The sequence below is a fragment of the Hemicordylus capensis genome, chromosome 1 (assembly GCF_027244095.1).
Source record: "Hemicordylus capensis ecotype Gifberg chromosome 1, rHemCap1.1.pri, whole genome shotgun sequence".
Taxonomy (NCBI): domain Eukaryota; kingdom Metazoa; phylum Chordata; class Lepidosauria; order Squamata; family Cordylidae; genus Hemicordylus; species Hemicordylus capensis.
Genome location: NC_069657.1, coordinates 179,860,666 through 179,876,540, shown reverse-complemented (window position 1 = coordinate 179,876,540; position 15,875 = coordinate 179,860,666). Strand labels below are relative to the sequence as shown.

Below are 15,875 nucleotides of genomic sequence, written 5' to 3'. Positions count from 1 at the left end.
AGGAGAAATATATAGATAGATAGAATAGATCTAGTAATCCTTTGTTCATCTACTCTTCCCAACTGCTTGCTAATAGTCCTCAATGTCCTTTAATAGATAGCAGATCTTTAGGGGGCATATGTGGTAAATTATTTGGAACTTATGTTTGGAAACCTGAGATTGAATATGGGTATCTAAATTATGTTCTTCAGGACATGGGTCTAACAAGGTTAGAGTGGGCCTTGGGCCAAAAAGTGAAGATAGGCCCCTCCCCCCACCAACCTCCTAGTCTTCATCTTTGGAAAGACGGGAGGGGAGAACAGAGACCAAGCTGTTGTTGAAAGGTTGGGCACTCTCCCCCACACGTTCAGGGGCATTTGTCCTCCTTTGTTTAATTATAGCTACGTCCCTGCTTCAGAACAATTTTCTCAGTTGTGATTGGCTTTAATAGGAAAATGACGAACGAATGACAGTCCTGTTCATAAATACTGGGGGAGAGAATGAATGGAATTGACCAAGATGTTGTGGTTGGTTTTGAAAGAACTCAGTAGGTTCTTCTTTTGAATTAAATAATTGATTTCACTTACCTTGACCTTCTTTGATATAATTTCTATGATATCATACCAGAAAGTCTCACTGGCTTATGTCTTCCCACAATATAAAAATTTACTAAAGTGTTCCATAAAATGTTCCTTTATAGATGCTACTCAAAGTTTATAAAGAGTTTTAAATAAAACAACCATTTATCTTTGACTCACAACATCTTTTAAAAATCCATGTGTATAAGATCTTATTCTTGTAAGAATAAATTCTTATTGGACACCATCCAATAAGTATTGTGAAGAGAGACAACGGCTTGGATCCTAAGTAGTGCAAATGCAATGGCTCTTTCACAAAGTGATTTCCCCCTTCTCCCTAGAGCAACTCCCCAAGTCCACCAAAATGCTGCTCCCGAGGATTGGGGGACCCTCCTCACAAACAGTGTAGGACCTGTGAGGGAGGCTGTAGTAGAAGAGAGGAATTCTTTAAAACTAGGTGTAAGCACCTTCAGCGAAACTGCCCACATTTGGTTTCTAGGTATTTTCCTTTCCACAAAATTCTTGAGGAATCTCTGGCCTCCAGGACAGACTTTTCAGGCAGCTTAGAGAGCTGCAGTAGGGAGGAGAGGGACGGGAAGATTGCTTGTGCAAGAACTACTGATTTGTGCTCCTTAGGATCCCGACATTCAGGAACATTCAATGCTCCGACTTCTAAGACTTCTGCAGGGAGCAAGGTTCTATTTAAGGTGCATAGCACCTACTCAACATACTGAAATTAAAAGGACACATTAGGTATTGCCTTCTTGTCCTTTTAATTTCAATGAGACTATGTTGAGTAATTTTCCTCATCATGTCAGCCAGTGAGTTTAGAGGTTCCTGGTGCATTGGTTCACTGAGAAAATTCTAGTAAAGACTAGAGATATATATATCACAATACAAACAAGTTCTCTCTTTTGGAAGGCATAATAAGACAGAGCTAGCTACCAATTAGTAAAATGTAATTGATATCTGATCGCATATAGCAGAGATGACTCAAGACAAATGGCATTTCCTAAGGGGGAAATTTGATATATAATAATGTCCCATAACTCTGCCAATTGATCTCCTCCTCCTGAAACCCCTTGCTTACATGGGCAGGAAAGGAAACACTGGAAAGCAGAGAGGGGTCAGGGAAGGTAGCACACTGTATTTGGGGAACCTGCAACCTTTTACTTGAGGGAGTTTTCTAGGAACCACACAAGGGAATATCACTGTTTTAGGGAGCCACCATATTAATCACCACTCCCAGTTTGTGTGGCTAATAAGCAAGTGCTAAAGATGGTCAAACTTACCTGGAATCAAAGGAGAATTAATGTGAATATAATACCAAAGTGAGCAACAAACCCAAACTTAACTACCCACACCCGATCTTAATTGTCATATTTCCACATATATTTCTGCCATTTTGCAGACATTTTGCTAGTGTTAGTCTATGATATGGACCCTTTTGTCTGATCCACCTACATATGCATCCTATTACATAGTAACTGAAGGGAGTGGGGAAAATTTCCTCATACTAAAGAAAAGCAATAGTATGCATCAATGCTCAGACAAAACCTTCTGAAAGGAAACAAATACTATCACCAAGCTCTACTTTAACTGAGAAAATGCCATTCTTGATGTTGTATTTAGATTGCATATTTGCTGATGAATTAGGTTGCCAAGAATTTGAAACTGAAATTTTCATACCTTTCTTGAAGAGAGGCAATGAAACATACATTTTTTAAAAAAAAAGAAATACATTCTCCAGAACATCCAGATATATTGACAGTTGCTGGAAGAAAACATACCTGTTTCAGGACTGGTTTGATTGCAACTGCTCACAATGCTGTTTGGTATCACTGGAGTGGAAGGTGCTTGGATTCGTGGCTGAGCTGGGTTCAGATGTAAAGAGTTTCCTAAAACCATTCCAGACTGGTTGAGCACCCCACAGTTTCCACTAGCTTGCATCTGATTTATTAGGCCTGCAAGATGGTTGTTTGGGCCAGGGCCTGGGCTAGTGCCATGGCCAAAGTTAGTGTTTGAATTCTGGCAGTGCATACTTTCCCCTCTTAAAGGTAAATTCTGCACCAGAGAATTCTGAAGAGTGCCGGAGTTCATATTAGTGTCTGTGAAATGCAGCTGGTTAGCAGAGCAAGGCAAAACAGTATTTGAGCTCCCACAACCAGAAGTACTATTGCTGCTTATATGAGAACTTTGACAGCTCATGGACTGAAGCAACTGGGACATAGAAGTGATGGGAAATGAACCTTGGTTCTGTTTTCTTATCAAATCAGGCCCAGATTTAGGAACACCATCTAAGTGAGACTGTCTAAGCAAACTCAACACTGTAGTGGTTGGTGGTTTTCTTTTCCTCAAAGGGTCTTTTTGTTGAGACATCAGTTTATCTCGTAGTGCTGCTCGACCACTTTGCCCCTCACTTGATGGTAGAAGCATGTTGGCAGTAGGAGGAAACATGGTGTTTAAAGTGCTATGTCCATCATTGCTGCCACTGCTGGCAACAGTTCCAGAATTGCTACTGCTGTTGCTATTGTTACCAGCAAGTTTATTTTGATTTGCTAGCTGTGCTTTGGCTGCTGCTGAGAGTAAACTACTAGCTGGAAAAGAGGCAGCATTGTGCTGGTTCAAGATCTGATTTAAAGGCATTCCCAGCAAGCCAGGCTGACTTTTCATGGGCCCACTTCCAGCAGATACAGATGGAAACGCTGCACTGCTTGGAGGATTTAATACATTACTCATTCCAGCAATCAACGGGTTAGGGATGTCCTTATATTGATGTAGTCCATCAGTCTTGGTAGAAGGACTTGATGGCATGGATGGTCTAGGTGATCCTATTGTTGACCTTGGTGATCGAGGAGGAACTTTAATATTACAAGATGACTGTGGTCCTACTGGAGGCATCATGAAATTTCCATGATCAGATGATGTGGAAGATGAACGTGATCTTTGGGGCGAAGCCTCAATCCTTCCAATTCCAGATCCCATCATATGAACTGGAGATGTTACTGGTGAGGGTGAGAGAGAGGTTGAAGCAGAGTGCTGAACTCTTTGCATGTGACTCCCATGGTTTGTGTGACCAGGTTTTACAGTTGGCAAAGGGAGATTACTTGGCAAAGGAACAACGGCTGGAGGCATGCTTACATTCATCACAGGTACCTGAGAGTGGACATTTGAGTGATAAGTACTTGGATTAATGATAACAGGATTCTGATTCACTGGTTTGCTAGGAATGGGGTCAAGAATGCCAAGTGGGTCCTTCTCTGAAGTTAATGGCTTTTTCTGAAGAGCACAAGAAGGTGGAGGAAGTGGTGGAGGACCTTGAGGTGGTTTGTGGTGAAACATTGCTCGTGGTATTTCCATACTAGCTGAGAAATTACACATGGGTTTTTTCATTACAGGACTTTTTGTGGCCAGAGTTGGGGAAAGAGGTATATTAGTCCTTCCAGCCATTGCACAAGACGACTGCACAGGAGAACCATGTAGCATTACTGAAGGGGGGGATAGGGGTGTTCTGTTCATATGAACAGGACTAGAGTTGGGTGCTCCATGAAAACTTGAATTATTCCTTGTGAAAATATCTGGACTTCCAAGTGGGTCTGTCCTAGGAGAGATTGAGCCATCTCCATATATTTGTGATCCTGATGAAGCTGGACTAGGCATTCCTCCATGACTGCCTCTATATGGAGACTTCTGTCCATGTTCATTACTACCCAATCTCTGCCTAGGATAGACAGAATGAAATTCTTGTGGCTGGCTTCCAGACATCTCTTGCACATAAAGCCTACCCATGGCGTTTGAGGCCCCCATCATCAATTTGAAAGGAGTCTTACATTCTGGCATCACAGAATTTGTAATTCCTTCATGGGATTTATTTCTGATTGATCTTGGAGTTGCTGCTCGTGAAGATACTATTGGAGTTGCACCTGATTTACAGAAAAAGAGAGTTACATTCTTGAAAATAAATGAAACAAAAACTGAGTCAAATTCTTTCCCCTGGGCAAAACTATATAACAGTACTGCACATACAAATTAGATATGAAATCCTCTAAGATGCCTCAAACCAAAAACTTGGGGAGGGGGCATGTACCTCACTTCCCTTACCAATGTGATAGCTTTCAAGCTAAAGCAACTTCTGTTGTACTGAACTCTGTTGTACTTCTGTGCCAACCACTGGTACATAGCTTATAGCTCAATATGCATCAGCTAACACTGGATGTCATTAGGATCCCATCTGGCCCAATAAAGCTGCTGATGCCAGCCTGGCTCCTCAATCTGAGCATCTCATTGTTTAGATGTAGTCTGAAGGGCTGACTGATTGATTTTTTGTGCAATTCTTTTTTTGTGCAAATTCTTGTTGTAATCCTTAAACCACCCTGTGAAGCATTATTACCATTCTGAAGCTCAGGATGAGAGGGAATGGCTTGCCTAAAGTTACCCCATGGCAGAGGTGAGATACTCCTTTGAAAAGGGGACTTTCTCATTCCCAATAGCTTAAATCCTTTCTGTCATATGCTATGGATCCATAAGCAAAAACCTTTATGTATCTTCTTTTTAAGAAGATACTAGGCCTCTTCAACACTAACAGGCTGTTCTCACACACAGGCAAAACAGCCCAACCTGTTTTTGCCTGCATGTGAGAACTGCCAGGAGCTGTGCAGCTCTCTGTGGTGGTACGGCGGCAAACCTGCAAGAGAGCCCTGGCTGTTAGCCTGGGTTAAGGGTGCAAACATACCATTAACTGACCGTGTGTTGGTGCCACACAGCTCTGGCACTTGCGCGGTGCATTATGGGAGTTCCATGAGCCTCCTGACCCCAAAACCTCCCTGCTGCCAGCAGAAGCTGGCAATTGTTTGGGCGGGCAATCTACCCATCCAGCAACAAGGAGAGAATCGTCTGTGGGGAGGGCAAGCTTTTTGAGGCTCCCTTCCCTCACCCCTTAAAGCCCTTCTCATGAATCGTTAGGACTATCTGCCTGAACCAAAATGTGGCTTTCCATGACCTTCTTGAATTTACTTTTAAGACAGTCACCAATAACAAAGCAAAATGAAGATAGGTCAAATTGCATTATCTCACATTTAAAGCAAGTAGTAAATCAATAGTGATGTCAAAAAGTTTAAAGTGAAATTACAAATCCTAGTGTATTTTGAACAAGTATAGGTAATCTCTTTCCTGTTCAGCCTGATAAGATACAGCATTACCCCGTAGCCTCTGATCATGCTAGGTACAAAACACTGTTCCAGGCCTTGAGGAAAAGACAAAACTAGCAAGACTGTGCACCACCGGATTGCTAAAAGGTCTGACAAGATAAGACCCTTCAATCTTCCCTCCAACCTTCAGTTTATATTCAGCATTCTGGTGAATACGTCCAGAATTTCAGCATTTCACCTATTTATGATTTTGGCTGCTGTGAATAAGGAGGTTTTAGGGGTTCCTGATGCTGCTTTTTTCTTACAGGTGTTTATTTTTCAAAACTGCTGCAATTTTATATTTTGCTGCTGTTTTATTACTACATTGCATATTTTTTTTAAAAGTTTTTTTCCCCTGTATACAGCCCTGGTGTCTCCTTGATTAAGGATGGTAAATACATTCTACAAACAGAAGTGTATATAACGGCATATAAAACTCCCTTATAAAAAGGCAGACCATTAGTCCATCTATTGTTGCCTTATTTGGCTATTATATTTCCCAGACCAGCTGCTCAAGATCTTTCAAACAGAAAAGCCAGAGATGGCAAGTAGGATCTTCTGCAGGCAAGGTAGGGGTTCTACCAATGAGTACAGCCCTTATAGGTCTATGACTTTCAAACTCAGGAACAAAGGAACTTTGTGAACCACCTAGAACCTTTAGAGTCAGGCGTTATATAAATTAAATAAATAAATAAATAAATAAATAAGGGGGAGGTTCATAACTAGGGGGCAAAGCAGAGCAAAACTGACCATATACAAGAACTTGTTTAAACTGTCATGACTGGTCCAGTAAAGTTACCCTATAGTATTTGTTTGTTCTACCTCACTTTGTATGTTTTGCATGTTGGCATTATAAACAGATGCCTTTTTAATCAACGGATTTCCCACAGTATATTAATTACTTCTAAAGCCATGCATGTCAGCATGTGAAAAATGCCACTTACTTGTTCCACCCCCAGGACTAGTTAGAACCAGTGAGGGATGTGGTGCTTCCATGCTTTTATGAAGTGTAGCCACTGCAATAATTTTCCGTTTATGGATGCATAGCTTAGTGACATCTTCATCTGCTTTAACATCTTCAGCTGTTCTTTGTGTTACAGCAACTCCAGGATCAAAATTAAATACCTTAAAAGTAATGCCCAGAGCCACAAGGTTACAAATACACTATTTTTGGTTAAGCATTTCCAAAAACACACTTTGGTGTACACTCATTTCCAATTATAAATTAGATTTACTTCTTCTTTTCAACAACTGACCATATAAATTGGCACTTGAGAAAAAATCCTGGTTTATAGAATACAGTAGATTATCACTGCTAACACCAGTGTAAGACGACAGATGAATGTTAGGAAATTAATAAATATTTTAACTTCGTTTTGTAATATATTAGTATTAATTAGTATATGAATTCTTGTTTATTGTGCATGGTAACGGCCTTGACTTGTTTTGTTTTACATTTTATATCCCCCTCTTCCTCCAAGGAGCCCAGAGTGGTGTACTACATACTCACAACAACTCTGTGAAGCAGGTTAGGCAGAGAGAGAAGTGACTGGCCAAGAGGCACCCAGCAAGTTCCATGGCCAAATGGGGATTTGAACTTGGGTCTCCCCAGTCCTAGTCCAGCACTGTAACCACTACACCACACTGGCTTGTACATACATTATAGATTTATATAATGCCAATTCAGTTGGCAGCTACTCAGAACTGGGCCTTCTCAATAGCTGTTCCTGAGCAATGGAATGTACTTCCTGCTGAAAAGCTGGGCCTTAAACCTCACCTCTTTACCCAGGTGTTTGGAATGGTTTAATCTGTGTTTTTAATTGTCTAGGTGACAGTTAAGTTTTAATTGTTGCTTAATTCTAACCGCTGTTGCATTCATATTCATTAGGATAGTGAAGCTGATGGTATTTCCTTCAAGCTCCACTACAGAGTGGGTGGAAATGTTCTGGATTAGATGAAAAACCGCTGTTGCATTCATATTCATTAGGATAGTGAAGCTGATGGTATTTTCCTTCAAGCTCCACTACAGAGTGGGTGGAAATGTTCTGGATTAGATGAAAAATTAATGCAAATGTTTGAAAGAGGATCAGACATACTCAACCATTTACCAAGTTATCTTCTTGGCCTACTAGCATAACTTATTTAAAAAACTATTTTGTTTCAAATTAATGGTTGTTAAATCTGCGTCCACCACATGAGAGATTAAGCACTAAAAACCCCTAATTTATGTCAAGTTAATGTTTTTAGCAGGAATTGGAAGACATTTAGTTCAATATACAATTTTTACATTCAGAAAATTCACAGGTATTTGATTTTACCTTAGGAAGGATGAGAGGACATTCTAAACCACACTTGCATGTTCCGTCAGTCAACAGGTATGTTTTAACCTGCTCCAAACAGGACAATAAAGACCCACTAGGACTGAAAGAAAATGTAACAAATATACGTTAATCAACTTTTTTAGAACAATTTAGGCAGCAATTTAGAAAAGAACAAAAAACCAACCATAGGGCACTGTTTCACTACTCCACAGCAGTTTTCACCAAAAAGTTAAACTTCAGTTTCTAACTTATTTGCCTCTAACCTACATTTTGCACTAATTATTCACAGCTTGACATTTCAAAGACAACCTATTTTTCTCTTGGGTAATAGACAAGGGTACCATCTTGTCTATTAATCTATAACGCACAGGATTGTGGCACTACTGGTGTGAAGCCTTTTCAGGCTAGATACACATTACACACTGCATGAATAAGCTACAACAATAAAATATCTGATTTCAGGCAAAAATAAAAAATAAATCAACAACTATGACACACATATTAGATGTTTTGAATCAAGCCATTTCTAACCTGATTGCAGGAGGTCCTACGGTGCAACCAACCAATGTTGCACAGATATAGGCAGAATACAAAACTAAAGTCACAAGTCTAGCTTGGAAAACTAACATCCAGATGTTTATTTGCATTGAACAGAAATGCTTTTCACAACAATATTGCTGATATACACAAAACAGTTCTTTAATAATACAATTTCCTTTACAACTGTCTATGTCTTTCCTTCCATAATTGCCACATCGTTTTTCTTCTGATTCAAGGTGCTGGTTAGATTGCATATGCCTGCATGATGTTCCATGTTCACACAAAAGGAACAACTATTGAATGTAGCCCAAAGCAACATGTTATATTGGGGTGCATGTTATACTGCATTTAATCTAGCTACTTCAACAGCTATTTTATTTTAGAATAATTTTGTTGGAGAAGCAAAATACCAACTTTTAAAAGTGGACAAGGGGCTCAAACATATACAAGACAACACACACAAGTCTCCCTTTTCAGCATTGACAATTTTCTTGGAGGTGTGTAGAGTAATTCCAAGAAAATGCGCACCTTGGAATGGAATGGTCTTCTACCTTCTCCAGTATCCTTCAGTGCAGGTTCCATATATTTTGGCTAGCCTCTTTAGTCAGCCAAAACCTATGGCCAGCACAACTCTACCTTTTTTCTGTAATCAGAAAGGAAGGAACAAAGTATTGTCTCTGATGGTATGCTGAGTTTCAAAGACACCGAATGCCACTCAAATGCTTTGGAAGGTCTGCAGTTCTTCACCTTCTCCTCCAGTTCTAGCCTCTGGAGACAGACAAGGGTTCACCTGTGTTACACTACACTTAAGTGTTAGGAACAACTCAAAAATGCAGCAAATTGCTAGATCCTTCTAGCTTTGAAGAAAGGAAGACACTACTCTCACTAAGGAGAAATAAGAACAGGGCTGCTTGCTGTGGTAAGCAAATTTGCAGACCTCTGGCTCAAGCAAACAAGACTTTAAAAAAATGCATATGTGGCTGACAGGAGTCCACAGCAATGGATCCAATTTAAGTGATAAAGCGTCAGGGAAGTGCAAGGAGCTGATTTGGGCAATAGGCCTGAGCTTCTGGATAGTGCATGCATACCTTAGTCTGATTTCTACGGTACCCCACTCTGACAAAACAAAGGCAAAAGCAGAAGAGCAGCACCATATGAATTCCTAAAATGAAACAAATGGTGGTGGTGGGGGGGGGGAGAGGACGACTCCCATAGGTGCTGGTAGATTTCAATGGATTTATTTAATACATATAATAATACATGTATATCTTTTTACTGATTCATTTCATATGGATAAGTTCAGTATTGCCTAATGCATTTCAAGCTAAAATGCTCTTCTTCAGAGGCAATTCTTAAGTAAAAGAAGAGATGTACTGTACATATCAGGCGATATAGAAATGTGATAAATAAATAAAGTTGATCACAATAGGTTGTGTTTGTTTCTTTATATAAATTCATCCGATCTGTAACTAAGGGTTGTGGGGGAAGAATAACTACGTCAAATACTGGTACCTGCAAAATAGTGCACACTCCGACTAAACCAATGGAATCTGCTTTTTAAGTTACAAAAGTGGGTAACTTTTAGGTGTGGATATGCAACATGGAGTATCTGCTTTTAGGCATGGCTTCATATTGTCATGAATCTTTCCTATTTCCTCTGATAAGCTATTTGGCACCACTCTTCCCTACATTCTTGTCACCCCGGCTTTAAAAAACAACTTGCTTTCTTGCTCATACTACAAACCAACTGCAGGTCTGTTGCTGCTCTACAAGACAAACAAGATTGAAGGATTGCTGGAAAAATGCAGCAGCATGGAACATAAGAAGCTGCCATATACTGAGTCAGACCATTGGTCCATCTAGCTCAGTATTGTCTACCCAGACTGGCAGCAGCCTCTCCAAGGTTGCAGGCAGGAATCTCTCTCAGATTCTCCTATCTTGGAGAAGCCAGGGAGGGAACTTGAAACCTTCTGCTCTCCCCAGAGTGGCTCCATCCCCTAAAGGGAAGATCTACAGTGCTCACAAATGTAATCTCCCATTCATATGCAACCAGGGCAGATCCTGCTTAGCTAAGGGGACAAGTCATGCTTGCTACCACAAGACCAGCTCTTCTCTCTTGACAAGTTTATCAACCAGCAGCTTTGTCCAAATCTTCAGGAAATGAATTATGGCTTGTGTACCTGACTCAAGCCCTCCACATACAGACAAAGAGGGTACGTGCATGCAATTATGCACACAGGAAAAACAGACTCCGGATTTTTAGTCAGATGCCCCAGGCAGCTCAGTCCCTGGTGCTAGCTATGACACTATTTGGCACAGAGACAGATCACACCTAGCACTGTTTAAAGAAATAGAGCAGAAAAGAAACTAATGGAGTTTTGAAACATAAATCCAGGAAAATAAATTTTTTAAAAATCAACTTTAAACATTTTCAATTTAACTTGTGACGGCAATATAATTAGGGAGTGTTATGCTGGACATTCTTGAAAGTAATACAATCCAGAACAAAATAATACCATAGCAAAGGAAGATGGGGGGGGGAACCCCTCATTTAAGCGGCAAGGTTAAGCTATATAATTAGAATAACAGAAAGATGAAGCAAATTATTATTTGAAGACTGAATCAAACTAGATCTGTTTATAAGATTTATTTTCATATTCTTCTTAAAATATTATATACATTTGGTCCAAATAAGTATATTACTCTTATTTTCATGTTTCCTTTTATCACATTGTTGCTAGACAGACATTGTTGTTAGACCTCAACTTTATAGAAATGCAGTACAGGACGCCCTCATTTTACTCAGAGGTTAGGTTCTCAGCCGCTTGAACCTATGGGAATCTGGGGGTTGGGTTCCTCAGAAAATTTCCGAGTCCCCCAAATCACCCCAAATCATACAAAGTGGGAGGAGGGAGCAGAAATACAGGTGAAACTCGGAAAATTAGAATATCGTGCAAAAGTCCATTAATTTCAGTAATGCAAATTAAAAGGTGAAACTGATATATGAGACAGACACATTACATGCAAAGCGAGATAAGTCAAGCCTTAATTTGTTATAATTGTGATGATCATGGCGTACAGCTCATGAAAACCCCAAATCCACAATCCCAGAAAATTAGAATATTACATGGAACCAAGAAGACAAGGATTGTAGAATAGAACAATATTGGACCTCTGAAAAGTATAAGCATGCATATGTATTCAGTACTTGGTTTGGGCCCCTTTTGTAGCAATTACTGCCTCAGTGCGGCGTGGCATGGATGCTATCAGCCTGTGGCACTGATGAGGTGTTATGGAAGACCAGGATGCTTCATTAGCGGCCTTCAGCTCTTCTGCATTGTTTGGTCACATGTCTCTCATCCTTCTCTTGGCAATGCCCCATAGATTCTCTATGGGGTCAGGTCAGGCGAGTTTGCTGGCCAATCAAGCACAGTACACTGTATACTTTTCAGAGGTCCGATATTGTTCTATTCTACAAGCCTTGTCTTCTTGGTTCCATGTAATATTCTAATTTTCTGTGATTGTGGATTTGGGGTTTTCATGAGCTGTACGCCATGATCATCACAATTATAACAAATTAAGGCTTGACTTATCTCGCTTTGCATGTAATGCGTCTGTCTCATATATCAGTTTCACCTTTTAATTTGCATTACTGAAATTAATGGACTTTTGCACGATATTCTAATTTTCCGAGTTTCACCTGTAAGTGATGAATACAGCACTTTGCCTTGGTTGCTCCAGCTCCTCAATTAACTGTTCTCTTTGCTAAGCAGGGCCTATCCTGGTTTACATTTGAATGGGAGACTACATGTGAGCACTATAAAATATTCCCTTAGGGCATGACGCTTCTCTGGGAAGAGTAGAGTACAGTACCTGCATGCAGAAGGTTCCAAGTTCCCTCCCTGCCATCTCAAGGCATGGCTGAGAGATACTCCTGCCTGCAGCCTTGGAGAAACTGCTGCCAGTCTGTGAAGACAATAAAGTACTGAGCTAGATGGACCAATGGTCTGACTCAGTACTGTGCAGTATAAGGCACAATACAGTACTGTATTGTCCAATACAGGATTGTACAAAGCACATACACTCCAGAGGAACAATCCCAAAGATGACCTGAGCAGCAGCTCCACTCCAAAGCACTAGAAACTCCAGACTCCTTCAGAAAGACACTCCAAAGCACTCCTAACTCCTCCAAGAAACACACGCCAACCTCCACCTTCAACTCCTCAACAACCCACAAAGCTCCTCCCTCAAACCACAACACTATAAGGCACATGCTAAAAGTGAAACCTTATTGCAGATAACGAGACGGGGTTTATGTTTGTCAACAGTAAATAAGCAAAACCATGCAAAACAAACCCTCAGAAAATGAGGGCCATTTGTACTGTGTTGGGCAACAGGGTTAACATTCACTTTACATTTCCATAGAGTCTGTGTCACTGATTCCCTCTCTCCCACCCCCAAGTGTCAGATACCAGTCCAAGTGTCTGCACATAGTCTAGTATTTACAAGGGCTGCACACTGCTCACCAAGAAGCCATATCCTTCCACTGAAATATGTCAGGTGAAACAAGATCTTTTCTTATTCTCTCCCATCTCTATTCCACTTTCTCTCTTGCTCATCAAAAATTCCATTTTTAGTTTCATTTCTATCACTCTCATACAAGATTTTCAAGCAAGACCTGAAGCATGTGTCCTGTTATTGCACACACAGCTCCAACCAGTTGACAGTGACAACATTCACAGTCCTTATCCCAATTGAATGGAATACTGCCATCCTTACAACCTCTTCCATAGCTAAAAAAGGCAGCTTAATAAACACACTACCGGAAGGAAGGAGGGCAAACATAAGGGACATAATGGAAAAACAGAAGTTTTATCTTAGATATTAATCTGTGCTATATGGAGTCTACTGAAGTTAACAATCAGATTTCCAGTTCTTTACCATTCCTCATTTTCAATGACCTCTCACAAGAGGTCCACCTGGCCCCTTAAATTTTCACTTTTAGGTGTTTGCATCACCTTGCTTTGCTAGGCCTACAGCCTTAAAATAGATTATTTTTTTGGTCTCCTGTGGTATGTCTGTGGTTTGTTGCACTCTCTCTTGATTTGTTGCTTTTAAGCAATTTTGATGGGAGTTTTATTTAGACTATATTGTTTTTAATATTACTGAACACTGCCTTGGATTTTATTTTATTTTTGTAGAAATGTGCAGTTTGCATTTTATAAGTAAATAAAATCTGTGTACAGAATCCAGACTAGTGTTGCACTAGTGTAACGCTTTGCATGATCATAAAGACATCACTTAAGGATGTCGTGCTAAGAAAGTAACCCATTCCAGACTAGTTCTTGAGTTAGCAGAAAATGTTGCACTACCTTCTGTGCAACATGGGACATGAGCTTGTTGTTCCACAACCCCTCACACAATCTCATATATGTCCCAGAGAAGGTCTTCCACTAGCACTTGCGCAACAGTGCAGAGCTGTGCAAACCACTTGGGATGCGTGGATTTTCTTCTATTACACTAGCACAACTAAATCAACATGACATTCTGGTTTTCATGGGTTGTGCCACTAATTAATCAGCATTTATAAGCTGCAGAACCAATTCCCCCCCACTTTAAATTGTATTATCAAATGTGATAATAGGGCTGTGTTCCTTTTAGGGAAGTGTGACACCATCTAGAACCAGCAGATCAAAATAGTCTCCTGAGTTCCGACACCGCACAATAAGTACCTCCGTCTTATCTGTACTCAGCCTCAGATTATTATCCCTCATCCAGCCCATTACTGCCTCCAGGCAGACATTTAGGGAGGTTATGCCTTCTCCTGATGATGTTGGCATGGAGAAATAGATTTGGCTGTCATCAACATACTGATAACACCTTGCACCAAATCTCCAGATGACACTCTCAGATGTTCCAGGAAGATTCTATGGTCGATAGTATTGAAAGCCACTGAGAGATCCAAAAGGACCAAAAGAGTCACACTGTCCATTCCTAATTGGAGATTATCCATCAGGCCCAATCAAGGCAGTCTCCACCAGTGGTTGCTCTAATTTTTTTCATCTGTGCGGAATGAGTTTTATTCTGGGTGGCAGTATCAAGGTAGTGTGTGAGTACCTGTATTCAGAGTGGGGCTTTCCTGATAGGATCTAAAATGAACTGAGCGGACATCCAAAAACTTACGAGCATGTGTATGTGCACACGCCTTAGAGGGAACAGCCCCCCGCCCCCCCAGCTAAGTCTCTTAGATATACACCAGGTTAGCCTCTTCACTGATAATCAAATCACGGATAATTTCTGGTTGATTCTGGACTGACCTCGCATTACAAAGGAGCAAGGTGAGGCTCTGTGGGTAGTTGGCGGTGTTCGCCGAGGTCAAAGAGCTGGCAGGACAACTGGAAGGGGAAGCAGCTATTACATTTCTGATTTCCCTTCTCCTGTCATGGCCTGCTGACCTGTCAATGCCACTTCTTCTATTCCCCACCATCACTGGAACAGCTGCCCTACAGTCAATGGACACACACTGTCTCCCCATTTCCATACAAACTCCGACACATTATAGACTAATTTCACATTAGTCTATAATCAACAGCTCATTTCTCTAATAGTATTAATAAATACAGCTGTGAGTTTAAGGAGCAGTGGGATTTTATTTTAGACAACTAGTGTCTTGTAAGCTAAGCAGATGACCATTAATTGGCACATCAACTCACTCTACCTGTCTCATTTAACCATCAGTCAGCCTCTTCTAATGAGTTTAAGTGGATGAGTGACCTGCAAGAAACAGACTATGTTGTCCATAGTTTCTCCAGGATCCCTCACTTGGGGATCACTTGCTAGTGGTAGCAAGCGACTGAAGAAAAAGAAACCATTAAAGGTCAAGTTATACACAGTCACAGGGTACAGAATTTATTGGACAATACTGTTGCAGACTGCAGGTGATGAAATGTGTGCTTGAATGTATCTCCATATAAAAATTTTCTTGCTCATGGAAACCTAGCATCTCAGGGATCTGGCCTAGATAACTCCCAATGTACTATTTTTCTTCATGCGGAAAGCTGTTTAAAGGAATAGAATTCGTGTGAAATCTGTCACCTGTAGTCTGAATTGGTAATAACACAGACTGATAGTAATGTAGTCCATGGCACAGCATGCTCTAGGCACTTCTGCATTGTAAAATCTATTCTGTCTACCTACCAGAAATGGTACAATCACATGAATGCTGGGCCACAGCATTTGTACAGCTACCTGTACTTCACTATATGCAGACC

At 40.6% G+C, this 15,875-nt stretch overlaps 1 protein-coding gene across 3 annotated transcripts in view; it reads right to left on the bottom strand.

Annotated features, from left to right (window-relative positions):
- The window catches only part of MBD5 (methyl-CpG binding domain protein 5), a 203,680-nt gene that overhangs the window by 51,091 nt on the left and 136,714 nt on the right, over window positions 1–15,875 (bottom strand). For all 3 annotated transcript variants that reach the window (XM_053263424.1, XM_053263403.1, XM_053263414.1), the window contains exons 4-6: window positions 8,062–8,164; window positions 6,688–6,868; window positions 2,348–4,480 (exon numbers count right to left, since the gene is read on the bottom strand). In XM_053263424.1, the coding sequence (XP_053119399.1) occupies window positions 2,348–4,480; window positions 6,688–6,868; window positions 8,062–8,164 (2,417 nt within the window). The remainder of the gene's footprint in view (window positions 1–2,347; window positions 4,481–6,687; window positions 6,869–8,061; window positions 8,165–15,875) is intronic.